Source organism: Semicossyphus pulcher, unplaced genomic scaffold (genome assembly GCF_022749685.1).
Source record: "Semicossyphus pulcher isolate SPU_LCO1_2020_fin unplaced genomic scaffold, fSemPul1.0.p SCAF_4, whole genome shotgun sequence".
NCBI classification, from domain to species: Eukaryota; Metazoa; Chordata; class Actinopteri; order Labriformes; family Labridae; genus Semicossyphus; species Semicossyphus pulcher.
In genome coordinates this window covers 34,306,217-34,330,602 of record NW_027211715.1, presented here as the reverse complement: position 1 = coordinate 34,330,602, position 24,386 = coordinate 34,306,217, and the positions used below count along the sequence as shown (strand labels likewise).

Below are 24,386 nucleotides of genomic sequence, written 5' to 3'. Positions count from 1 at the left end.
CATGAAACAACCAGAATGAAGTGTTTCTGTCCCTGAATCTGCATAAAAGAACTCTTACAACTCGAGCCTCTCGGTAAATCCTGAAGTAATCTTAAAAAATTGCATAAATGAACCCTTTTCCCTTTCCAGATGTGGTTAGCCTAGCTTAGCATACAGACTGGAAGCAGGTAGCGTAGTTGATTTTTACACCTGTAAGGCTCACTGAACACTTTCTGTAACATTTATTTAACTTGTTGACTTTTTCGCTTCGTGTTTTGCTGATGAACAGCCTCGTATGGTCCACTCATGGTGACATCGTGCTCAAAATGAAACCGAACCTTAAAGACAAAAGATTAAAACGTAAAAGTGCACAGCTCTGATCAAAACAAGAAGTCGAGGGTCTGACATCTATTTCCTTTGCACAGATAAAACGTGAGCTGTTATCAGTGAGCTTTAAGATGTAAATAAATGTGTGACGAAACTGGACCGGACATCGCGAGGAGCTGTTCGTGTAGAGCTCTGACTGATCTGTAACTTCCTTCTCGTCTTCTCGGCTAACGGCCTCTCTGCATGGCTCGGGGTCGACGCTCCTTCCTCTCATCACGTGACAAGTGAAACCTGAGTCCAGCTGCTCGGTGCTGCAGACAAATATCAGTTTATAACTGTAGCATTGTAGTTTTTTCTTTTGACTAAATGTTGATGAAAGCTTTAAGAAAAGCAAAATGACTGTGGGGCCGGTGGCTAATAGGGCTGCAACCATTAACTAATCATTAAAACGATTAATCGACTAATCAGGTAATGAACTGAACAAAGACTTCATGTCTCAGCTTTACATGCAGTGTGAGCTTCTTTTAATCATGTGCTCACTAACAATAAAGACAATAATATGAGTTCTTCATTCAGTCTCTAATAAACTGCTGATTTGGCTCCGACTGACACCAAAGAGAAATAAAAGGAGGAAGAAGAAGAGACGAGGAGGACTGAAGAATCACACAGCGCGGCTGTAAGGTGACGTTTCACAGAGAGATGCTTCCGGTTCTTTCTATCGCACCACAGTGTTATATTCATGTTAATACAACTCCGTCTGTAGATAGCTAATGTTAGCTAGTTGAGAAGCTAATTATCTTATCTGAGCGAGTCTGCATCATCCACAGCTCCAACATGTCTTCTCTTCAGATACATCACCGACATGCTCCCGTGAACAGATCCTGCAGGCGGTCCTCCTCTCTGCAGCGTTGAGGCTGAAGTGCTCCCACACTTTACACGTCTGACGACATGAGGGCGTTGCATCGGTGGCCGCTATTTTGCTCTGTTTTGTTTACCTGTCGCTTCCCGGGTCGCTGGTTTGCATGTTCAACTCTCAGGAGCTCCGGAAGCGATTGTTCGTTGGCAACAGATTTTGTCATCGACTAATTTTGTCTCATCTGAGCTCACTAATAACTCTTACTGCTGTCACATCATGTAAGGAACATTTCTGCTTTATGTGAACAACCGAACATTGCAGCCAACGCCGACCAGTCCGACTGTTTCACACCAAACCGTTTCTTTATGGAGCAGGATTTGTGCACTAAAGTGTTTCCATGTCAGCAAACACAAACCTTTGACTGGTCTAAGAAGTTTGTGCATGCTGGAGAATTAAGATTTCCTTTAATAAAGAATATTCTGTATATTTTGGGCAGTGTTCAGTCTGTCTGGTGGAGGTTCTTCAGTCCTTCAGCGTAAAGTTCACGTCTGCACGCTGCTTATTTTGAGTGCAAACACGACACGCGTCAGCAGAAATGCAGAACTGGGCGTGCAGACCCTGACTTTCTTACTTCATCCAGGTATGATGGTATGTGAGAGTCAAACAGGCTCTGCGGCTCGTAAAAGTCACTGACAGACGGAGAAGCTGTCTGATGGCGACGCCCTTCTGCAGCAGGTTCAGTCCTCAGGGCGTGCGAGACACAGAGTACAGAGCGGGTTTAATGTCGGGGACATCACATCAGGGCAGTAAAACCTGTCCGCTCTGTGAGCCATGTTTATTGACGTAACCTTTCCAAGGGTAATTTCCTCTGCTGTCTCGTGCCTTCTGTGTGCTCTCATTGCAGACGAGTCACGGAGCCAAGCATCCATTAGATCCCTGACCCTCGTTTAGCCTCCTTCTGTGTTTTAATCAGGACATACTCTGAAACAGGCTCCATTTTTATAGCGTGTGCTCTTAAAGGATTCTGTGGCTTTATATGTGGAGCAGCTGTTTCATTCATTCATGCTCCACGATCTTATCCTCAGGTTTCTGGCTTCCACCTGACCGGTAATGTCCAATCATACTCATGCAGGTGTGTAGCGAGGCCACAATAACCTGATCCTTCTTCATGCTAACAGCAGGGCTCAGTGGATGCTAGTGACTCTCAGAGGGTGAATCTTCCTGACCTTTCTATCTAGCGCCATCAACAGGTCAACGTGTTAATTTGCACGGTTTTATGAGCAAATACCTGCAGGACGAACGACATTCCCATCAGCCTCAGCTGTTCTTTGTGTTCAGGTCAGGAATCAATAATCAACGATCCGGTTTAATGATTTACGTCATTATCTTTCAGCTACGCCTTTATTTTGAAATCCCAATGGCACGTTTGTTTCATAGTTTCTTTTCCATCCATCCATCATCTACACCGGGGGGGGGGGCTGGAGCCTATCCCAGCTGTCATTGGGCAAGACACCTACCTAACAAGCATGTCTTCGGACTGTGGGAGGAAGCCGGAATACCCGGAGGGAACCCACGCATGCACGGGGAGAACATACACACAGAAAGGCCCACTACGTCTGAACCGGGACTCGAACCAGGAACCTTCTAGCTGTGAGGCGACAGTGCTAACCACTTTCAAATGAGCCTGTAAAATGGTCTCTTATGAATCGAAGGAATCAAATCTGAATATGATCGTCTCCGACTCTGTGAATCAGAAAATATCAAGATGAACATAATATCGGATCAGGATGAAACCTGTGATTCACATTCAGAGGATTAGCATGCTAACAACGCTAAACAAAGATAAGGTAAACTGCTTAAAATCAGCATACTGGCGCTGTACGTGCAGTGATGTTAGCATGCTGATGTTAGCATGTAGCTCAAAGCATTGCTGTAGACTGATCTTTAACCAATCGAGACATCTTTTAAAACGTCCTCTATGTTGAAAGTGAGATGAGACAAGTGTGTATGTTTAATGTTTCTGATCATTAAGATGTCACATGACTGACAGGTGAGCTGTGTGTAAAGAAAGGTGAGTTATTATGAGAGGAAGGCAGAAACCAGGAGTTATTCCTGTTTTAAAGGATTTCTAGTGAAACTCTCTCTGGTCTTCACCTCGCTGTGTGCGCCCTCAAAGAACATTAGAGACAGACACACACACACACACACACACACACACACACACACGCCCCCTCCTCTCAGTCTGTCAGACATTTTTCGACCTTGCAATAACTTGTTCTGTGTGTCGAGTGTTTCCTGCCTGACGACGCACAGAGGCTCCTCTCTGGACCTCACACTGAAACGACCCCATCAGAGCAGCAGACAAACGTGCTGCACGTTTACGCCCAAACCAAAGATCGTTTCTGAACGTTTATTTCATCTTTTGTCTTCTTCAAAGCTCTCTTCAGAATACTGTCCTTCCGGATGTCTGACCTGGGTTCAGATTTCAGCAGTGTGGGGATGTCAGCGCATGTTGGAGTGTGTGTGAAAACAAATGACATGTGTGGACATGTCAGCGTTAAACACACTCAGACCTCAGAAACCCACAGGGACACGTCTCGTGCACTCAAATGAACGTCTCTTACTTTCTGAGCCCGTTGTGTTTCCTCCTGGACGAGTCGAACCTCCTTTAACGAGTCAGGGGGCGAGTTGTTTGGTTTTAATGGGAAAAAAAACTAAATTTATTAATATTTGGTGTTTACATCTTCCTCCCATCAAACATCTCTGCGGCTCTTTGAGCTCCAGAAAGTGTTAAAATAACCAAACCAAGACTTTACTCAGTGTCCTGTTCCCAAAGAAACAACGGTCTGTCACAGGCTCAGAAGGGAAGTGAAATATACACAATATACACAACAATATGCAGCTTTTTGGAACTATTTGCAAAATGAAAATCTCATATGTTTCTTATTAGGTCGCACCTTTAGGCGGGAATTCACTCAGAATGAATTGCGGCCGCTGATAACCAGAAATCGCACATCATTTCACATCGGATTCACAAAGCAAGTTGCACTAATGATATTCAGACGCAAACACGCCCATGAAGTTTCATAGCTCCGTGCAGTTTGCTCCTGTTTTGTGTCTGATTGTGGAGAGAAGCTAGGTAACATTTTCCCTCTTCACTGCGCGGTGCTGTTAGCGCTGGTGTATGTGAATTAGGCGCTTTTTGCCACGAGGCTCTTTTGCACAGAAAGGGGATCAATTTGTCCCGATTGTTTGCGTAATGACTCATTTAAATACGTGCAAACGCCACCGGAGCACAGAGACGCTGTGTTCACATTTTTCTTAGTGAATCATTTGACACATCTGCCAGTCAGGTGTTTGCAAGGTCTCCTGCAAAGCCTGATAAAGTCTAAAGTGAAGGCTTTAAAGGGTTAGTTCACTATTTTTCTTCCCAGGTCTTCTTGAGATATCGTTTCCTGTTGTTTATGATCATGCACTGAGATTGTGCAGAGATAATAAACCCTGCAGATCTCGCCCTGAGATTAATTTAGTGAGCAGGTGAGCAGCAAAACAGCAGCTGCACTACATCAATATATCAGCATTTTCTCTGTCAGTTAGCATCTCTCTTTTGGCCTGAAGGTGAATGTCTTATTTCATACGAGGCTCCAACTCAGTGAGGAAACAGTGCTCAACATCTCATATCTTCTAGGAGGAGCTTTTCTCTTTCATTTCCCCAAAAACCAGGTGTCAGATTTCAGTGAAGTTTTGAGTTGTTGCTGCAGACAGAAGATAAAAGATGAGTTTAAATATTATAATATTAATAAATTCAACATTTTAAGATGTTTAAATCTGATGCATGTATCCAATGATGATGCATTAAACTAAATGTTTGACTTAAATCAAAATGGATCGTCGTTCTTTGTTGCTAAAATGAGTTTTATTTTTCTCTTGAATTTACACGATGTACAAACATGACGAACTGTGTTGAAAGCATTCACTGATTTATATTCTGTCTGAAGTGTGAAAGGTGGACGAGCAGGTCTCTCCAGTGAAACCAGAGCCCGGTGTGGAGCTGCAGCACACGCGTCTCTGTCATACCTCACATACTGAACACTCACACAAACATGCACTCTGTTAAAGAGAAGTGGAGACATGCTTGATACAATTCCTACATGTCAACATGTGGAATGAAAGAGTTTACGCTCACTCTGTTACACTGTTTTCTGTCCCTATTGGCCGATATTCGGAGGAAGCTTTTCAACAGCATTTCCTGTATTTTTCTTTGCACAACAAAGTGAACTCCTTCACACAAACTGCGGGTTATACTGAGGAGGTCTCATGCTGCTGTTTCTGCATGGTGTCAGGCAGACGGTCGGATGTTTTTCTGCACTATTTCAAATATTTTGAAGATGTTTCTGAGGTCATTATGACCAGCAGACGAGCAGGTTATGTCATCTGACCTCTGACCTGTCTGCTGCTCAGGGCTCTTTTTGAAGCTTTGATTCTCTGAGTCCAAGAAATGGCTCGATTGTTCTCTTGTGTTCTAGAGCTTTGCTCAACTAGGGCTGCAAGATCGACTCCTTTGATAGTCGACTAGTTATTAACACGATAAATCGACTAATCAGATAATGAACGAAGACTTCATGTCTCTTCTTGAGCTCTCAGCTTTGAATGTAGTTAGAGGTTCTTTTAAACACGTGCTAACAATAAAGACGATAAATATTCATTCAAATATGTCTTTAATAAACTTTGCTGCCGATTTGGCTCCGACTGAAACAAAAGGTGAATAACTGGAGGAAGAAGAAGAGATGAGGAGGAGAGAAAATGTTTTATGGTGAGGGACGAAAAATCACACAGTGTGGCTGTAACTCCGTCTATAGATCGCTAACGTTAGCTAGCTAAGAAGCTAATTATCTTATCAGTGCGAGTCTGCATCATCCACACATCCATCGTGCCTTCTCTTCAGACGCTCGCTCATCACCGGCGTCCTCCCGTGAGTACCAAGCTGCTCTTCACAGATCCTGCAGGCGATCCTTCTCTCTGCAGCGCTGAGGCTGAAAGTTGGATGACGCGATGTGTTGCATCAGACGCCTACATTTAGCTGTGTTTCACTTCCCTGTGTTGCATGAATAACTCTCAGCAGAGATAGTAAGGATTTGAGATTATTCCCCTCTCAGCAACTCAGCTCTGGAAAACGACATTATGTCTACGCACATCATGAAAAACACGCGATGACGTAACCGACTATTTACTGACTAAATTAGGTGGCAATTAATTTTGTCATCGATTTTTGTCGACTAATCGTTGCACCCGTTGCACAACAAGAAAACTCTCATTTCTGACTTTGTCCATCAGTAAGCATGATGTCATCAGCTTCATCAGACTCTGTGTTAACATGGCTCCACTTTATAAAACCACTGTCTTCGTCTGCTTGTGTTACAGCTGCTTCTGCTGTGTGGATGTGTGTGTGTGACCGCACACACTCAGAGGCGAGGTCCGTCTGCTGCGGTTCATTCGGTCGTTCAGCTGCTTTTACGACACTTTGGTCTTTGTCTGATTGTTTGATATGATGTCCCTCTGTGCTCACCACGCTGCACAGTGTTCACTTTTATTTTGTGTTTTCACGGCTGCCAGAGGACGACGGACGAGAAACAGGCAGATGGCTCATTTACCGTGAAAAACAAAGCAGCAGTTGGGAATAATTCTCTTATAATTTAAGGAGTAATTGTTTTAAAAACCAAATAAGAAGTTAAACGAGCCATGAAGTGATTTTTAAAGTACTGTAGAGAAATAATCGAGCAGGACGGCGGCTGGATCTGAAGGTTTTACTTCGTTAACGATCCTTTAAACATTGACTTCACTTCCTCCCACCGACATATCAAATGAACAAGTTTTCACCTCAGCATTTATTCAGAATTTAGGCAAATTAATCTGATTTCTATTGAGCCAAATCACAACAAAAGTTGTCTCGTATGCAAATCATACAACATGAGTTTCAATAGAGGATTGTATTTGTATCGGCCACTCCTAGCAGCATCAGTGCTTCAGCCGGCAGCCGAGATACAGTCTGTAACATGAAAGGTCGTCCACTAAAAGTTCTTGTTGTTTCCACTGACAGGCTCAGATTGTTATTCTAAGTGTGTGACAACATGACAGAAAGGATCCCTACAGAGATAGACCTTTTTGTTACAGAGGAAGATGATTGTTTTAACCACACACAGACGTTACATCGCTCTCTGCACACACACCAGACTCCATTGAGAAAAACAGCGATTTTACCTCACAGGACACAGGAGCTGCTCGTCTACTTCTGCCTTGACCTGTTCGTTCTTTTGTGTTATAAATACTGTGTTGGATCTGAACCAACCTTCTAAAACATGAAACTCACACAATAACACAAACAAACTAACCAAATGAGGCAGCAGTGGACCAGCAGGTGAGGTGTTCTGTGAGGTGAAATGGCTGTTTTTGTTAATGGAGTCTGGTGGCTTTAAAGAGGGCGAGTCACCACTGGTTTTCAACATACTTTAAAACCATAACAGCCAAAAATACTTCAAAAAACATGGCCCAGGTTTAAAAAATACCATAATAACCCTTTAACAAAGTCTGCTTACTGATTAATTACAATAAATATTGGGATGTAAAGCTAAAATAAGACGACTCTGGGGCTGTTGTCTCAAAAAGTGGGACTTATTTTTGTCCAACCCAAAAAAGCCCAAATCCACAAATCTTCTTTATTTAACTTTGTGAAGGTCGTCTGAAGGTGTGTCTGGATATTTCTCCTCCAGCCACCTCTCTGTTTGCATAACCACTTTACCTGAAAGGAGAATACATTAAACAAACAGCGGCTGGAGACATTTTGAATAAACAGCAGAGGACAGACGACGTCACGGACATTCAAATCCACTGCGAGCGGCGTGAACCAGGATGAACTCGGAGGAGGAACCACTGAAGGGCCTCCTCCGGCCTGAGTTTGGTGTGCAGCCTCTCAGATTGCAGAAAATCAGAGCGGGCAGAGAGAGCAGCGACAGATTACTGTAAAAACCTCTCAGGGTCGAAGAAACAGAATATACTCCTCTGGAGTCTCTGAGAGGAAACCTGCAGCTTTTACGATCCTCCCCGAGTGACTCACTGCTTTAACCTCCAACCTGCCTGATGCTGCTGTGCAGGAGAACAGCAGGCTGAAGTCACAGTTATATAAGCATCGTCTCTGTGGAGGACTCCTCCGTGTCTCGTTTTAAACGTCTTTGCAGATGCAGACTCGTTTACATCCAGGAACCATTAACTGACTTTCCTGTCTCTCTCAGCACAGACAAGATGTGTGTGTGTGTGTTCAGACCAAAAGCTGGGTTCAGAAAGCCCATCACTGTTCAGACTCTCCTGAGGTTCTGAGGTTCAACCAAACTGCATTCAAAAAACCCTCATTTTAAAGCAGTGTTCTTGTTGTCTTGCAGACGGACCTGCCTCCTGATGTAGTTCTCTCAGCATCCTCTCAGCCTGTTTATTGTCATTAAATCTCAGTAACATCTGTTTGTTGTGGCTTCATAGCGCTGTAGTAAGATACAGTGAAACTGCCACTCAGCGGAGACAGATGGACAGGCGCTGCACAGCTGAAACAGGACGCTGGTAGTTGGTGTCCATCAGAGAAATCCTGGTACTGATCCGAGCTAACAGCTCATCACACTGGGCTCAGCCTCAAGGAGCTGGAAGCAGCAGGAGAGTTCATCCAGACACAGTTCGGATGAACCCAGACATGATGATGGTTTGACACATGTAACTCGTGTGGAGGTATTTTACTCTTGATCAGTGATCGAGCAGATCGTCTGAAACACATGAAACAGTTTCCCTGTGGAGCTCGAGCTCAGAGGACGGAGACTCCAGGACTGAAAGCAGGATATCCACTAATTAGCTGATCAGTCGGCCCGCGGGGGTCATCGGGGTGACGAGAGACAGAGCTAACCCTTTAAACACGACGCTGCATTGTTCAGGACGGAGGAAAAAACAAGGAGGTCCCCTGAGACCCCCCCCCTCCATCCACCACAATCAACAGCTTCAAACTGCAGCTGCTGATGGAGAAGGAAACAACCTCTGTGAGCGCACACTGACGACTAACATCCTGTGATAACACACCAAACACCTTTAAAATCACCTTAAATTGATGAATGTATCGATGAGGATTATTCCAGATTTGCAGTAACTAAATGGTTTAATGGTTGAAAAGGAGTGAATCACCCAAACATGCCAAATAATATCAACTCCATTTGAACTCCAAAGTCCAAATTTGGGGTAACTTCTAAAAATATCTGAACTTAGTTTCTGGGACAGCCTTTAAAATCCTCCGCGTCCTCGTTCTGACTGAGCCGAGTGTATTTTAGTTTCTTCACGGTGTTTCTAAAGACGTCTCAGACGACACACGGTGTGAAGCCTCGTGCTGCTTCCCACAGAGATAATGACCGAGCCTGAACCCGACATTTACAGCGCCTGCACAGACAGAGAGACAATCAGCAGCACGCTCGGGCACGCTCATCCGTTAAGTGCAGGATGTGTCACCAACAATTACCACTAATACTTTGTGGATGTTAAGCATTTAAGGCAGGTAAATACTCATTTAATGTTTTTTTCTCCGTCTGTGTGATGTGGTTTGCAGCCGAGCAGAGGGAAGGCAGAAACCTTCTCCAGTGATGCTGACGGGGCTTTTTGCTGTCTGTCTGAATCCCTCTGCGTCGGGAATCAGCAGGAACGAGGAGGGAAATCTTTTCTCTCCGTCGTCTCTGCATGTTCTGCCAGCAGGCGTAGGTTGATGGTGCACAGGAGGGACTGAGGAGGGGGCTGATTAATAGAGTCAGAGAGACACACAGCAGCCTCTCTGACCTGATTACAGCATCATCACCTCGGGTTCAGTGTGACATCATGTGCTGCTTGTTTCCCAGGCTGGAGGAAGACTCTGGTGTGTCTCAGGTTTCGTTTTTTTTTTTTAACAAAGCTCTGTTGTGCCCGAAGCTTTTGGCAGCGTTAAAAGTTTCTTCTTTTCGTTCCCTCAGTCGGGGCCCGTTCAGCCTCTGCACATCACCCCGAGTCTGCTTCTGCTCGAGGTTTCTGCCTGTTACAGGAAGTGTTTCTTGCTCATGGTGGATTCATGTTCTCTGTGAATAATATAACAAAGAGTACGCTCTGACCTGCTCTGTCTGTAAAGTGTCCCGAGTTGGTTATAATCTCTATAAACATTACTCTTTGTACACGCAGCAGGCTTTGGTACGAGAGTTGTTCTGGTTTCCGTTTGTAGTCTGAGCAGTATCGACCAATCACGAGGCTTCAGCGTATGCAGGAAAAACAGCCCGGCTCGATTTAGCTTCTCATTAATCTCTATAAACAATCTGCATGCATTTCCGTTCTACACTTTAAATTTCAACTTGAGCGACAAATTCACTCGAAGCCGCGTTAGCGTTTAGATTTTCTGACTTCCTTGAGTGCATCGTAAATGATGGCTCCGCCCTCCGTCTCATGTTAAAGTAGTGTTCTTCTCCTCTTGAGGACAGACCTGACAAAGCTTCATGTTGTTCCTAATCTGCATCATGATGTTGTTCTTTCAGCAAACTGAAGAGCCGTTAATTAAAGTCGATCACAAGAGAATCTGTTTCTGTTTGGGCTTCATCCCGCTGCAGTAAGCCAGAGTGCAGCCTCTGTGTAACTTCCTGTTTACAGTGAGACTGAGACTCAGCACAGACAGATGAACGGGCGCTCCTCCGGGGGATGGGACGGACCGAGAGATGACAGCGTTTATTTAGCAGACACATCTGGAGGGAGAATTTACCTTTGATCTGAACACACGGTCGCTTCTCGAGCTGCTGACTGGACTGTAAACGATGCAGGATTTGGGCCATCGCTCTGATTGCTTTGGTTATGAGTTTTGGAGTGATTCAGCTCCAGTTTTAAGTTGTTTTATTTTTAGTAGGGTTTTGCTTTTTTCCTGGGAGTTTAGTCTCATTTGAATCTCATAAGATCTTCAAGACAAGACATGAAAGAACTTTTATTAACCCCAGAGGAAATTCTAGTGCCAGACTGTACAAAGAAGAGTAACAAAAACAGAGCTTAAAACAAATGCTTTGAGTTCTGAGAGCCCAGGACGAAGCGTTTAACGGCTTGTTTCATCCAAGTTAGTTCTTTGAGTCTGAAAGATGTTATTACGTATTACAGCGACATGAAACAGAGCAGAGCAGCCGAGCGTCCCTCTGAAGGAGCTGAAAGCTGAGACTGTTTGGCATCGTCGCTTCATAGATGACTTTAATCTTTGTCGGCCGTGTCCTCTCTTTGGAGCAAACGGAGACAATGAGGAGGAAACTATAGAAACTAAACAAGCCAGTTTGAATCCTCACGAACATGAACTGATTCTCTTCATTGATAAAAGCAGATTTAGTGAATTTGAAGAGACAAAGTGTCTCCTGTTGTCGAGACAACTGTGGAGCCAGATGGACCCTGTTAGATTCTGTGTTTGACTCACTCGTCCGTCTGTGTCCACTTTGTACTTTTAATGTAGTTTTTCTTCCTGAATTATTCCTGCTGCATGAAAACTGAGCCTTTCTGCTTTCAGCGCTTCTGCACGTCACTTGTTCCCAAATGATCCAGCTTGTATTCTGCTCCTGCGTTCCCCCGCTCATGTTTTAATCACTGACTTTGAAATAGATTCCCTCTTTGTTCGCACATCAACATTTTACTCTCGTTGGTCACTGTTTCACGCGAGTTTCTCGCCCCTAAGAAATACATACATTTGCTCAAGCACACTGTTGCTTTGTTTATTTGTTTAACATCAGTAGTATAGCTCATAAAGCCCGCCTCCTCCATGTTAAAAGATGGGACATGAGTCAAACTATAAAATCAAAATACACATCAAACACATTTTTCTCCAACATGGTTTCTGTCATTATAGTTAGTTCTTATCTGCTGATTTATGTCCAAGTGTTCATTTTTCTCACAAGTTTATTTTTAATTAGTTATTTGATGCTGTCAAAATGATGATTGACAGCTCTATTGACAAATACGGCTCCTGCAGCCGATCAGTTAGGGGTTAGCAGAGTCGGGGACGAGCCGCGAGGGGAGACGATGCAAATACAAAAACACATGCAACGTCGGAAACGCGCTGCACATGACAAAACAAGCTGCAAAAGGCCGAAACAAATGCAAACACAGAAACGATGCAGAGTCGAAAACACACAAACCCAGAAAACACATGCAACGAAAAACGTTGTAAATCCAGTGAACACAACGGAAGTGCTCCAGGCCTGTAGAGGGCGCTCGCTGTGACAGCTAAGAGAAAGAGCTAAGTGTTACGTTTTGTGTTCTCTCTCGGAGATATTTTGAAAACTGAAGGTCATGTGAGCAGATTCTTTTAATGGAGGGGAAACAGTTTATCAGTTATTATTATAGAAATATACTTTTTATGTGGACGGGACTTAACGATTCAGTGCTACCTTAGTGCTTGTAACTTCCAACGTTGTCCAGGTAGAGTATTTGTGTCATGAATAACACCTTTGTGCAGGTGAAGCCTTCAAACTGAACTTCCTGGTTCGTATTTCATCCTCTACCTGTAACAACACGCCCCCACAGCACACCCGCTTCTCTCTTATTGTTGACTGAAATCTGACCTCAAACTTCAGTGCTCGCCTGGTGGCCACAATTCATCCTCCACATGATCACTGCCTTTATAGTTGTTTTCTCTGTTGGTGTATTTTCCCAGTAAAACCAGTTTGTGTGACTCTTGCTGTCTGTGTGTTTTCCTGCAGGCCAGGCCGAGGCCGAGCTGAAGGAGTTCAGTCCGTACTACAGGAAGCAGTTCTCCCTGGCTCGTTTCTCTCAGGTGGAAGATGATCTGGAGCAGCACAAAGAGAAGATCACACAGCTGCTCAAAGACAGGGTGAGGATATCAGACTGGCTCCGGCAGCTGCACATTCACTCTGTAAAAATGGGTAAAATGATGCAGAGGTTTGGTCACAGGTTGGCAGAATATCTGAAACCAATCGGCACATTTTGCAGGCGTGACTAAGGTGGACGATGTCCAAAAACGTCACGTGGATTGTTTTTCTTTTTAACGGTTGAGTAACAGATTCCCAAAACTGCAGAAAAAAGGAACCATCATAGTTTCTGTGGTAGATTACTCATTGATGTTATTGTGAAAGCTTCCTGCTGTCTCATCAGATAAAAACTAACTGCAATGTTCTGTATTTTTAGATGTTTTAGTGATATCAAATCGTCCACTAAAAGTTCTTGTTGTTTCCACTGACAGGCTCAGATTGTTATTCTAAGTGTGTGACAACATGACAGAAAGGATCCCTACAGAGATAGACCTTTTTGTTACAGAGGAAGATGATTGTTTTAACCACACACAGACGTTACATCGCTCTCTGCACACACACCAGACTCCATTCATAAAAACACTGATTTGACCTCACAGGACACAGGCTCGTCTACCACTGCCCTGATCGGTTAGTTTGTTTGTGCTGTTGTGACTTTTGTGATTTAAACGATTAGTTTAGATGAAATACAATATTTGTGTAACACATAATAACACTTGAAATGTATTGATCAAGGAAATCAGCAACTCCTGTATTCTGGGAGGTTAAATTACTGATTTTATGAATGGAGTCTGGTGTGTGTGCAGAGAGTGATGTAACGTCTGTGTGTGGTTAAAACAATCATCTTCCTCTGTAACAAAAAGGTCTATCTCTGTAGGGATCCTTCCTGTCATGTTGTCACACACTTAGAATAACAATCTGAGCCTGTCAGCTATGAGTGGACAGACTTTGATCAGGTGCATAATGTAGCCATTACTGACTATTTTGCTAAAGCTATCAACTGAATGTCCCAGATATATTTTTACTGTCTGCTCATTGTATTTGTTGTGTGTGTCGACCAGGAGGCTCCTGAGGAGGGCGCTGTGCTGTACGAGGAACTCATCCTTTTCTTTGATGAAACCAGGAAGTGGAAAGAGAGGTACGTGGTGGTGAGAGCAAACTACTGCCTGGAGTGTCACGACAGCCTGGAGGTGAGCGTGAAACACACACTGCTCTTAGAAGAATACACTCTCATCTCTTTTTATTGGTGTCCACTCACCATCAGGCCTTTTTCTTCTTCTCTTTCCTCTTTCATCAGACTTTTGTTAAAGGCACTCCTCCACGCCAGACGCTGCTGCCTACAGGGGGCACTGTTCTGACCACAGAGGAGAGGTACATGGCCATGGTGGACAAGTGCTTCCCTGATGACACCAGTGAGTAACAGACAGTAGTTATAGTAGACTCGGAGTGGAAAACAGCTGAATAGTCATATTTACAAGAGTCAACATGCATTGAGGTTGATTTCTTAGAATGGTGTTGACTACATCATCGACTGTATATAAGAAGGGGATGTGACATCACCCGTTCGTTTCGAGGACTACCGCTTGGAAGCCTCGAGTTTGGTATTTCTGTCATCTTGGTTTTTTGGATTCAGAAGTGACCATAATTTAAAGATAGGATGGAGCTGGAGAGGAGCAAATGCTAATCCCTCTTTCCCACCAAATTTAGCGTGTTGACGCGGGTTTTTCAGACCCGGGAGGACCTGCTTACAGTTGCTGATTGTCTCTTTTCCCATTGCCAGTGAAGTATCCACCTGTCGCTCTCTTTTCTGCTGCGTCACCTTTTGACGTCACAAACATGCCGCAGACAGGGTTGGTAACCAGTGAAGATGTTACGGTGGTTAGGTCTTTATTGTATCTGTTACTCATTCAGTCTGTTTATCAAACTCGAACGATGTTCGAGGGCTGCTCGGACGGAGACGGCCGGAGTTTGTAGCTGAGATGACGAGGAGTTGCAGAAGTTACCGACGGAGCATAGCATCACGCCGGAGAGGGGGCGCCAATTACCCGGGTCTACTGCACAGTCATGTGACCCGGGTCTGAACGCTGATTGTAAGCTTTCACACTAAGCAAAGAAGTCTGGTTTTTTGACCAGTGGGAAAACGGCTTAAGTTATCAGCTAACGCTAACGCTAGGGCTAGCTTGGTTAGCAAGCCGTATCCAAAATTTACAGTAACTGTAATATAAATTAGGAAGCTAATCTGGCTAGCAAAAAAAAGCCATTATGACCTTATTAGAGATTGGACAGCTGAGCCTCATGACTGTAAATGGGAGCATCACAGAATAAATGAACATCATGCTGTGTGGAAGAAGAAACTACAGACTGAGACCATAAACTCGTTAGGAACATGTTTACTGAGGGAATAAATCAGGAGAGGAGGAGGAGCATATTCAGCAGTGCTGTCGCCCCCTGCTGGTCATGAGACAGAATGCAGGTTTAGGATGTTTTCTTCTTCACTTTTCAGACGTGTATGCTTCGTTCACTTCTAATAGAAAAGGAAATCGTGTTTGACTGCACCTTCAGCCTCAGTCATGGCTGTTTTGAAAACAGTCTCCTGATAAGACGGTGACCTCTGCAGACCATGACCTTCTTACATAACGCTGTCTTTGGCTGTTTGTACACAAACATGCTCTCATAAAGGGACGCCGGCTCTGATGCATTTATAATTCTGAGGATGAACCTGCAGAAGAATGTACCCTGTAATGCAATGTAGAATTCATGTTGCAAAAGTCTAAAAACACTGACTGATAACTGATTTGAGATTCTGCACCTTGTTTACATTCATGTTTTTCATATTCAAAGGACAAAGCAGCTCTTAAACTCGGCCTCACTGTTTGACCCGATTGTTTGTTTGCCCCATCATCAGTTTTTAAGCCTTCATGGAACTTTAATCTAAGAGAAGAGAAACCTGAAGTGTGATTTTGAACAATAACGCCCCACCCACGGGTGCCCGATGAAGCTAAAAGCAGCTCAGGTGGGAGTTTGGGGTGCAGAGAGGACCCAGCAGGACTTACTGACTCAACCTCCCCTCACATAAACGTGTTTCTGTGTCACGTTTGTGGTAAATTTTTTGAAAAATCAATATAAAAATGAAGTGAAAGTTGGCCACACAGAGAAGAGAAGAGCGGATTTTCCCACAAATCTAACTGTATTAATTAATTGTATAATATCGGAGCCAAAGGATGGATGTAAAGACAGCTCTCCCTCTGTGCACCGACCAAACATCCCCACTGCTAGAACGACAGCAGCTTTTCTTCAGTTTGTCGACTTGATCAAGCAGCACATGATGTTTTGTGTTTCAGATGTGAAGGAGGACTTTGCTCCTCCTCTGTCGGGGATGCCGGGACAGTTTCCCGTCTACCTGCGGCTGCCCTACAGGAGAGACTCCTACTTCTGCTTCAGACAGCAGGCCAAACAGGCCACCTTCCTCTCCATCCTGTCAGACTGCATCAGGCACCAGAACCAAGGTAGGAGCGAAATGACGACAGAGTAGATCTAAATACAGCAGGTTCTTCGACAACACGACGCGAGAGCAGCACCTGAAAAACAACCTCAAACACTGCGCTTGTCTTGTTCTTCTTCATGGCTGGGTGTCATTTACATTCAGGCTCATGGACAAATGTAGCATCAAACTAAGACTTAAAATCAGGTTCTTTACCTGAATGTGGTGCATCATGGGTAATGTCAGTGTGTCTGTGGGAGCTGGGTGGATAGGGTGTCTCTGTACAGCGTCTCTGGTGGATGTCTGACGTGACGCTGGAGGACGTGGAGCAGCTCGTTCTCCCTCTCGGCCTTCACACACTCATCGTGCTGCACTTTGTTCTTTCAGCTGCTTCAACAAGTCAGTCGTGTTGCTTTGCGGCGCAGACGCAGGTTTCATGAGTGCCTTAGATTTTATTTTGAAGGACATTTTATACTGAGTCATTTTTTCACCCTCACAAGATTAAAGACATTTAAAGGCCTCAGACTCTTTGAATTATGATTATTTTTATGTGAAATATTAAAGATTAAATACTAAATATTTTGCAGATTAATCAACAATGAAAATAAGTGTTATTTGCAGCCCTAATATGTAACAACCCGGTCCCACCTGCAGCATCATATTGATTTAACCTCACTAACATAATCAGTTGAGTAGATAATGATCCATGATCCCTCTGCAGCCGGTACCACCTGTAACTCCTGCATCACCGAGGCTGCAGACTTTGCCGCCTGCTCGCAGCCAGTGTTTGATGCTGCGAAGATAATACTTTAGTTTATGTAGCATCACTTGAACCACTTTCGTCAGTTGCCATGGTAACAGACTCACCACACCAGCCCCGAGGATCATAGAAGATGTTTAATCTTGTTAAAGCAGAAAACATGCTCGAGGTAAAGAGAGGATCTCGTTCAGCTCCGTGCAGCCGAGCCTAATGCGTTATTATCAGAGAACACACACACACACACACACACACACACACACACACACACAGCATTATGTAGGCAGTCTATCTGCTTTATTAAAGGTTTATTTTGTGTTGTTTGTCTGTTTCTTCTCTGTCTCAGACTTCCTGAAGAAGAAGACGTGCGAGGTGCAGGCGTTCCTCAAAGCCATCCAGCTCTACAGGCAGGACAAAGGCCGATACGAGGCGTGGGACATGCTGATAGGAAGTGATGTCAGGGTACGGCTCTTCATCTACTCGTTTTGTGTGCGTTTATTTTAAACCTGTTGGATGTTACACGGGCCACAAGCCTTTACTGATATTAGCTGATGTGGTCCCGCTCTGCAAGTTACAAGCACTGCATCACAGGTGGACTGCCTCAGTCTGTTTCTAGTCGGTTTCTTATTTTACTCTGTTCTTCACACTTCTGCTCCTCACTGCATGCAGCTGTAGCCCCGCCCCCTCTTTCTGTTTGTCTGTAGCCCTATCACACATGCACTCCTGAAAATGTCCCCACATTGTCCAGCCCGGCTGCATGTGTGAACGCAAACAGCCACATTTTTCACCCCCAAGAAGTCGGGGTGAGCCATGTGAACGCAGCAGGTAACAGTCAGGAACATTGACTGCGAGCGAGTGGGCGGGTGATGACGATTATCTCATGTGACCAGTATGAAACCAGAAGAGCGACACGTAACAGGATGATTAAAATCATGCGAGGCTGAAGAAGGAGCGTTTACATGACGACAGCAAAGATGACCGGAAGTGACTTGTGACTCGATCACAGGAAAACAGAGTGAATAAAGTGTGGATACATGTCTGCTTAGGGCTTCCGTAGATTTGTGGTGTTGGTGGGTAAACGGTTATTGAACGGTTATTGAATAACAGAAAAGGGCTCGCTAATCTCTCACTGTTTAATTACAGAGGCTTTTGCACCGTCCACTCCTCTTTAGTGGAGCTGTTTATTCACCAACAGAGCAGACTTAATTAAACAGACGCTGAATAAGGATCGAGCTTCTGCTTCTGCTCATTAAAAGGACGTTATCTCTTTAACGCTGACACGGTTCGATCACAGCGAGCATCTCCAGAGACAAACTACGTCATGAATATTGCAGGATCGAGTTCATCAGCCAGAGAAACGAGACTCTGCTGAAGAGACGAGAAACGAGACGGAGAAATAAAAACTACGTCTGTCTTCTTCTCATTTATGTCCTCTTTAAGATGTGACAAAGTTCTGCTGCACATTTCTTTTTCTGCCTCCGTCAGCTCCAGCAGGAGGCATTACTGTTCCAGGTCGTCAGCCTGTATTTCAGGAACAACTGGAGGTAATATCTTGGCTCAGATGATGAACTGATGATATTTAGGTGATCAAAGGTTAAAGGTCAATGTCACAGAAATGCCTGCTGATGTTACTTGATGGGGTTTGTAGTGTTATTGTCTTAAAGGAATAGTTCAACATTTTTTGGAACATGCTCACTCGCTTTCTTTCCAAATAAAGGCGAGCTGTGCGATTCAAATCCACACACTCCCCGTTCTGTGTGCTCTGTAAATGTGCAACAAAAAAAGTGGATCCAAACGAGGACAGGAAGTGATCCTTTCCTCACAGCCGGCTGATCTCCTTCTTCCACGTCCTCGCCAAAGAGGAATGCAGCTACGCCATGAGTGATAAAAAGAATTCTCCCTCTATTGAAGCTAACGTCCAGCAGCAGTCGCTCCAGGTTTCTCCATAGACTGTATAAAAAGACACCTCCTCTCATTGTACTTATTAGAAGCTAAACCCCCCGGAGCGGGCGCTGCCATCCTGCTCATCTGTATCCAGAGTGTGTGCAGTAGAGATCGGCTGGTGGAGCCGCGGTGTCGATGTTTCGCCCCTTCCTCTACCCGACACACACCTTTACCTTGAGGCCTTGCCATGTTGGAGCCCTCAGGTGTCCTTGGCGTGTCGGAGCCCTCAGGTGTCCTTGGCGTGTTGGAGCCCTCAGGTGGGCTCAGTCTGCAGCAGAACAGCTTCTTGTGTTGGTCTGAAGCAGATATTCACGCTGATGGAAAGTTCACTGACTGTAGTGTTAGTGTTCGTTATGTCTCCTCTCGCCGTTCCTCCTCTACTCTGCTACTCGGGAACAGAACGCTGCAAGAGCCCCGTTTGTCCACAGAGCTGTCAATCATGAGGCCATGCCCCCTTTTTATAGCATCAGATAACTAAGGAAGCTGTCATGTCGGCCATCTTTTTATACAGAATATGATTGTAGCCAGGGATGCTTTTAGCCTAGCTTAGCATAAAGACTTGGAATGGGGGGCAACAGCTAGCCTGATGGTGGTCAGATAGAGTTTGTGATCAACAGCAGAATTGAGTTTTGTTACTTTCCCGATAAGAAGAATGATTTTGGATTTGTGAATCGATATCATTTTGAACAGTTTTCTGCGTTTTCCTGGACGTTCCCTAAAATGAAGCTTTTCTTTCTGTTTTTTCGCAGACACGCTCCCTCAAACCTGAAGTCATTGTTTAGTTTTAGGTCTTTAGCATGCTGCTGTTCAGCTACAAAACAACAGAAGGCTCTCCCTCCTGTTTACAGACTGCAGAGTATTTGCATGAAGGGTGTGTGCGATGAAGAGTCATGCCTCGTTTGCATCCTCTCACTCTGTTTGCTCTAATCTGTGGTTTCCAGCAGCAGCGGCACAGTGAGCATGTTCACAGCGGAGAGGAGAGCACGCTTCCCTCTCCGCTCGGACGCTGTGCTTCCTGCTCTCTTCCTCCTTGCTGCCTTTAAAGCAGAGCAGGAATCCTCCCACATAGGGAGCACAGAAATGCTCCATTGTGCTGTTGTTCGCTCACATTGTGTGAGTTCAGAATTAGTCGGAGGTGAGAGGAAGTTTGACAGGAAAACGCACACACACACACACACACACACACACACACACACACACACACACACACACACTTGAGTCAGAGCTGAGAAATGAAAGGAATGAATGAAATGTTGGCTGCAGGAACAACATGAACAGTCTCTCCGACTTTTAGAGGCACAGCTGCCAAATCATAAATCCGTCAGGTTGTCGAGTCAGTTGTTTGGATGGAAGGTGTGTGTGGCCTCGTGTGTGCAGACGTAAAGTCAGAATCACAAAGATTTCCAGATGAATAGATGTCTGTCAAGTCTTTTACCAAATGAGGTAACATGCTGAGGCCTGCTGGTCACCCATCACTACAGCCCGGTGCTAGAGTTTGTTCGGTTGCTTATTTTTAAACTTTAGGATCGGACTCTGTTTGGATCAAGAACTCTTTACATTGGATTTTCTTTACGTCTAAAAACCTGTTAAAACGGAATAAAAGAAGTCAAACTTTAAAGATCACCGTGTCTTTGCGGGGCTGCGAGCTGAGCTGACGCTAACTTTAGCTCAGTTTGTTTCTCTTATCTTCCTGATGTTAAGTTAATGATATTGTTTAAGTGACTGTCCAGACTTGAAACAACACGGCGGTAGTTTGCCTGAAATGTTTTAATGCTCACAGGAGACTTTTGGAGGCTTCCGAACAGGTCCGCCCACAGATACAGCCGGGCCCCTGAAAGGTCAAGTGACAGGGCCCATCCCAAATGTTCTTCATATAAGCGCATGCACCTCCTCTCTCACCATGACCCCAAACAACCACTCTCTCTTCCCGCTTCCGACACCATCCACTGTCCTCTCTCTCTCTCTCTTTCTCTCTCTCTCTCTCAATAAAGGCAAAAAAGGACACAAAAATACATTTAAAAAAGAAGAAGAAGAAGAAGCCTGAAGTTCCCAGGTCAGATGAGATATATAATCCCTCCAGCGAGCTCTGGGTCTGCCCCGGGGGGAGACCTCCAAGGGCAGGCGCCCAGGAGGATCCTAATCAAATCAATTAAACAGCTGAGCTAAGATAAAATGAAGAAACTGTCCAATAAACAGTCTGTTCCAATACAACTGACTATATTCTGCTTCAGGTACAGCTTTAACGGAAACAATGCCTTCCTAACTTTTTAAAACAAATGTAACAACTTTTAAAACATTGCACGTCGTCGAGCATGAAAGACCTCGAAAGATATTCTTCTCCATCCTTCTACCTTTGGGCAGGATGGTCTCCAGCACTGATGAAGCAGGACGTAGTGCTCACATGTAGACGTGCACATACAAGTGAACAGTGTTCATCGGCTCTGTTGTACCCGATCGATCTTCATCAGTATCAGAGGGTTGCATCCCCACTTTTAAAACTTATGAAATCTCATATTTTAACTCAATTCTTGTGCAAGTAAATCAGAACCAAAGTCGCCTGCATAGTTCCTCACAGCTCATTTTTTGTTGCTTAATCTGCTTGGCCTGTTGTTTTCTGCAGACCTGACAGAAGTAAGACATCACTCCGGTGTTTCGCATGTTTTAAGGCCGTCTTATTTGTGTGTTCGCAGGTGATGGCTAACCTGGTGATGGAGAAGCTTCTGCCGTCTCTTGAGAAAGACCTGCTGCCTCGTCTCAAAGCCAAGAAGACGGAGAGGAAGAGAGTTTGGTTCGCTGTGAGTCGACTTCTCGTCCTCCTGTTTCCTTGTATTGTTTTCATTTGTAAGCTGGCGCATGAAGAGCGTTTTAAAATCCATGTAAATGTACGTTTCAGCTTTGTGTTAGATGGAGTTTAATGGGCCCACAAATTCAACCCAGTCACAACTGATATAGTAGATAATGCATTCATGCTGCAGGCTCTGAACTCCGGCTGTTAAACTGTACAGCTTCATAAAGAGCAATTCAATGTTGCCAAGCAGAGAGTAATGAATTCCCTGATTGTTCCCAGACGGTGGAGGCAGCGTACATCCTGATCCAGGAGCATCTTCTGGAGGGGCTTTCTGCACTGAAGGAGGAGTGTCGCACGTCGGTGCGGCAGCAGGAGGTGCTGATCCACTCTGACATGGATCAGATCCTCGAGTCGAGACGGCAGCTGGAGGAGAAAGTCAGAGGTAGCTTTCTTCTCTCTGTCGGCCTTGTCGCTCAGCAGATTCACAGGCAGGATGAGCTGCATTCCTCCGTAATAACTGACTCAGGATCAGCTGCAGTGACCTCCATTCTTTAGCTTGTTTCCTCAGAATAAGCTCTTTATTTATCTTTCCTCAGCCAAGGTATCAGAGCCGGCAGAGAAGCTGAGCTCAGAGTCAGTCCAGCCGTACCTGGGCTCCGTCCTGGAGGAGCTGATGGAGCCAATCAGCTCGGGTTTCCAGGAGGGACGACAGCTGAGCGAAAACACGATGGACCAGGTGTGTCAGGAGGTGGACGGTGACAAAGAGCAGCTGAAGAAGGTTTGTTCAGAATTAATATCTGTTACATACAAAGAGTCAAGGGAACAATGAACCTTTAGTGTCACTTTGAGAGTTAGTTTCCTTAAAGGTTCATTCGTCTATTAATACTTCATCAAACATCTAAAGGTGGACGCTGAGAGTCTGAACCTTCATTCAGATTGCTTACACTCTCAGATATGTTTAGGAAATATAAATGATGATATAATTAAAGCACACAAAACAACAAGTCAGGAATGGGACCCTCCGACTACACGGGGTTAAGTAAGTTCCTGTTTTCAGTGTAAACGTTCCTGTAAAGGTTCTTAGCACACGTGGACGTTCCTGTGCAGATATGAGCTAAACAGGCTATTTCATCCTCGCCTCGCAGGCTCTGGCTGACATGGCGAGACCGAACCTGCAGAGCTGCTACCAGCAGATCGGCTCCCTGCAGGAGAAGCTGAAGCACCTGCAGGAGAGATTTGGGTTCTCAAACATCACAGGGGTGATCCACAGCGCTCAGATCGACCTGCAACAGGTACAACTTCACAAATCTGCACACACACACACACACACACACACACACACACACACACACACACACACACACACACACACACACACACACACACACACACACACACACACACACACACACACACACTCTGTCCTGTAATACAAACAGGGGACCACGACTCTACACCAGCCAAGTGAGGACGTCTGTTTCTGGTCCTTTTAAAAAACACAGCAACAGAAAATGTACTTTTAAAAAACACATTTTGCTGCAAATGTGATTTTAAACATGTTTTAAATTAATCTTCCAAAAGGGGATTTACATTCATGAGCATGTCTGCCTATCAAAGAGGGGACCTCCATACTGCAATGAAACAGTCTGTACCCATTCACCTAAAGAGTGAAGGTTAATAGAGAATATATAAGCTTCTGACAGCAGATCAGAAGTATCTTGACAGCATGCTTTAAGATTGTTAACATAACTTCCTTTATTCAGGCTATAATAGATTTTTACGGTTACATTCTAAAAGTGCTAACAGTTTAGCTATCAGATGCTAACAGAGAAAATTGTACCGTGGTCCTCAAAGCGACCGCTTCAAGAGACTGACAGGAGAGTGTGTGAGTGTGTTACCGACGAACAGAACGAAGGTCTGCCCTTTACCAGAGCTGACGTCCAGCTGTCTCAGGACCGCTCTGTAAGGAGGCCTCACATGGTTAAGGATTTATTTAATGTTGAAAGGAATTTTATTTCATTTAAATGTGACAATTAATTTGAAAATATATTGAAAACATGATTTTATTTTAAAAAGTAAAATAAAATTGTTCTCTTTATAAAAAACAATTTTAGTCTTCAAAAAGTCTTTTTCAAGACAAGGTCGGGGTCGTCTTATAAGCAGGGTCGTCTTATGACCGGGGTCGTCTTATAATGGGGGCGTCTTATAACTGGGGTCGTCTTATGACCGGGGGCGTCTTATAACCGGGGGCGTCTTATAACCGGGGTCGTCTTATGACCGGGGGCGTCTTATAACCGGGATCGTCTTATAACCGGGGTCGTCTTATAACCGGGGGCGTCTTATAACCGGGGGCGTCTTATATTCGGACCGATACAGTAAGCATTTTTAAGAGCGCTCCCTTTGTCCTGTGGATTCTTTTATTTGCTTTT

The 24,386-nt window shown here is 44.6% G+C and overlaps 1 protein-coding gene across 1 annotated transcript in view; it reads left to right on the top strand.

Annotated features, from left to right (window-relative positions):
- The window catches only part of LOC138607761 (protein Niban 1-like), a 35,138-nt gene that overhangs the window by 5,448 nt on the left and 5,304 nt on the right, over positions 1 to 24,386 (top strand). The window contains exons 2-10 of the mRNA XM_069680404.1: positions 12,919 to 13,049; positions 14,049 to 14,177; positions 14,285 to 14,399; positions 16,329 to 16,493; positions 17,572 to 17,687; positions 21,860 to 21,964; positions 22,237 to 22,399; positions 22,554 to 22,735; positions 23,103 to 23,249. Coding sequence (XP_069536505.1) covers positions 12,919 to 13,049; positions 14,049 to 14,177; positions 14,285 to 14,399; positions 16,329 to 16,493; positions 17,572 to 17,687; positions 21,860 to 21,964; positions 22,237 to 22,399; positions 22,554 to 22,735; positions 23,103 to 23,249 — 1,253 coding nt within the window. The remainder of the gene's footprint in view (positions 1 to 12,918; positions 13,050 to 14,048; positions 14,178 to 14,284; positions 14,400 to 16,328; positions 16,494 to 17,571; positions 17,688 to 21,859; positions 21,965 to 22,236; positions 22,400 to 22,553; positions 22,736 to 23,102; positions 23,250 to 24,386) is intronic.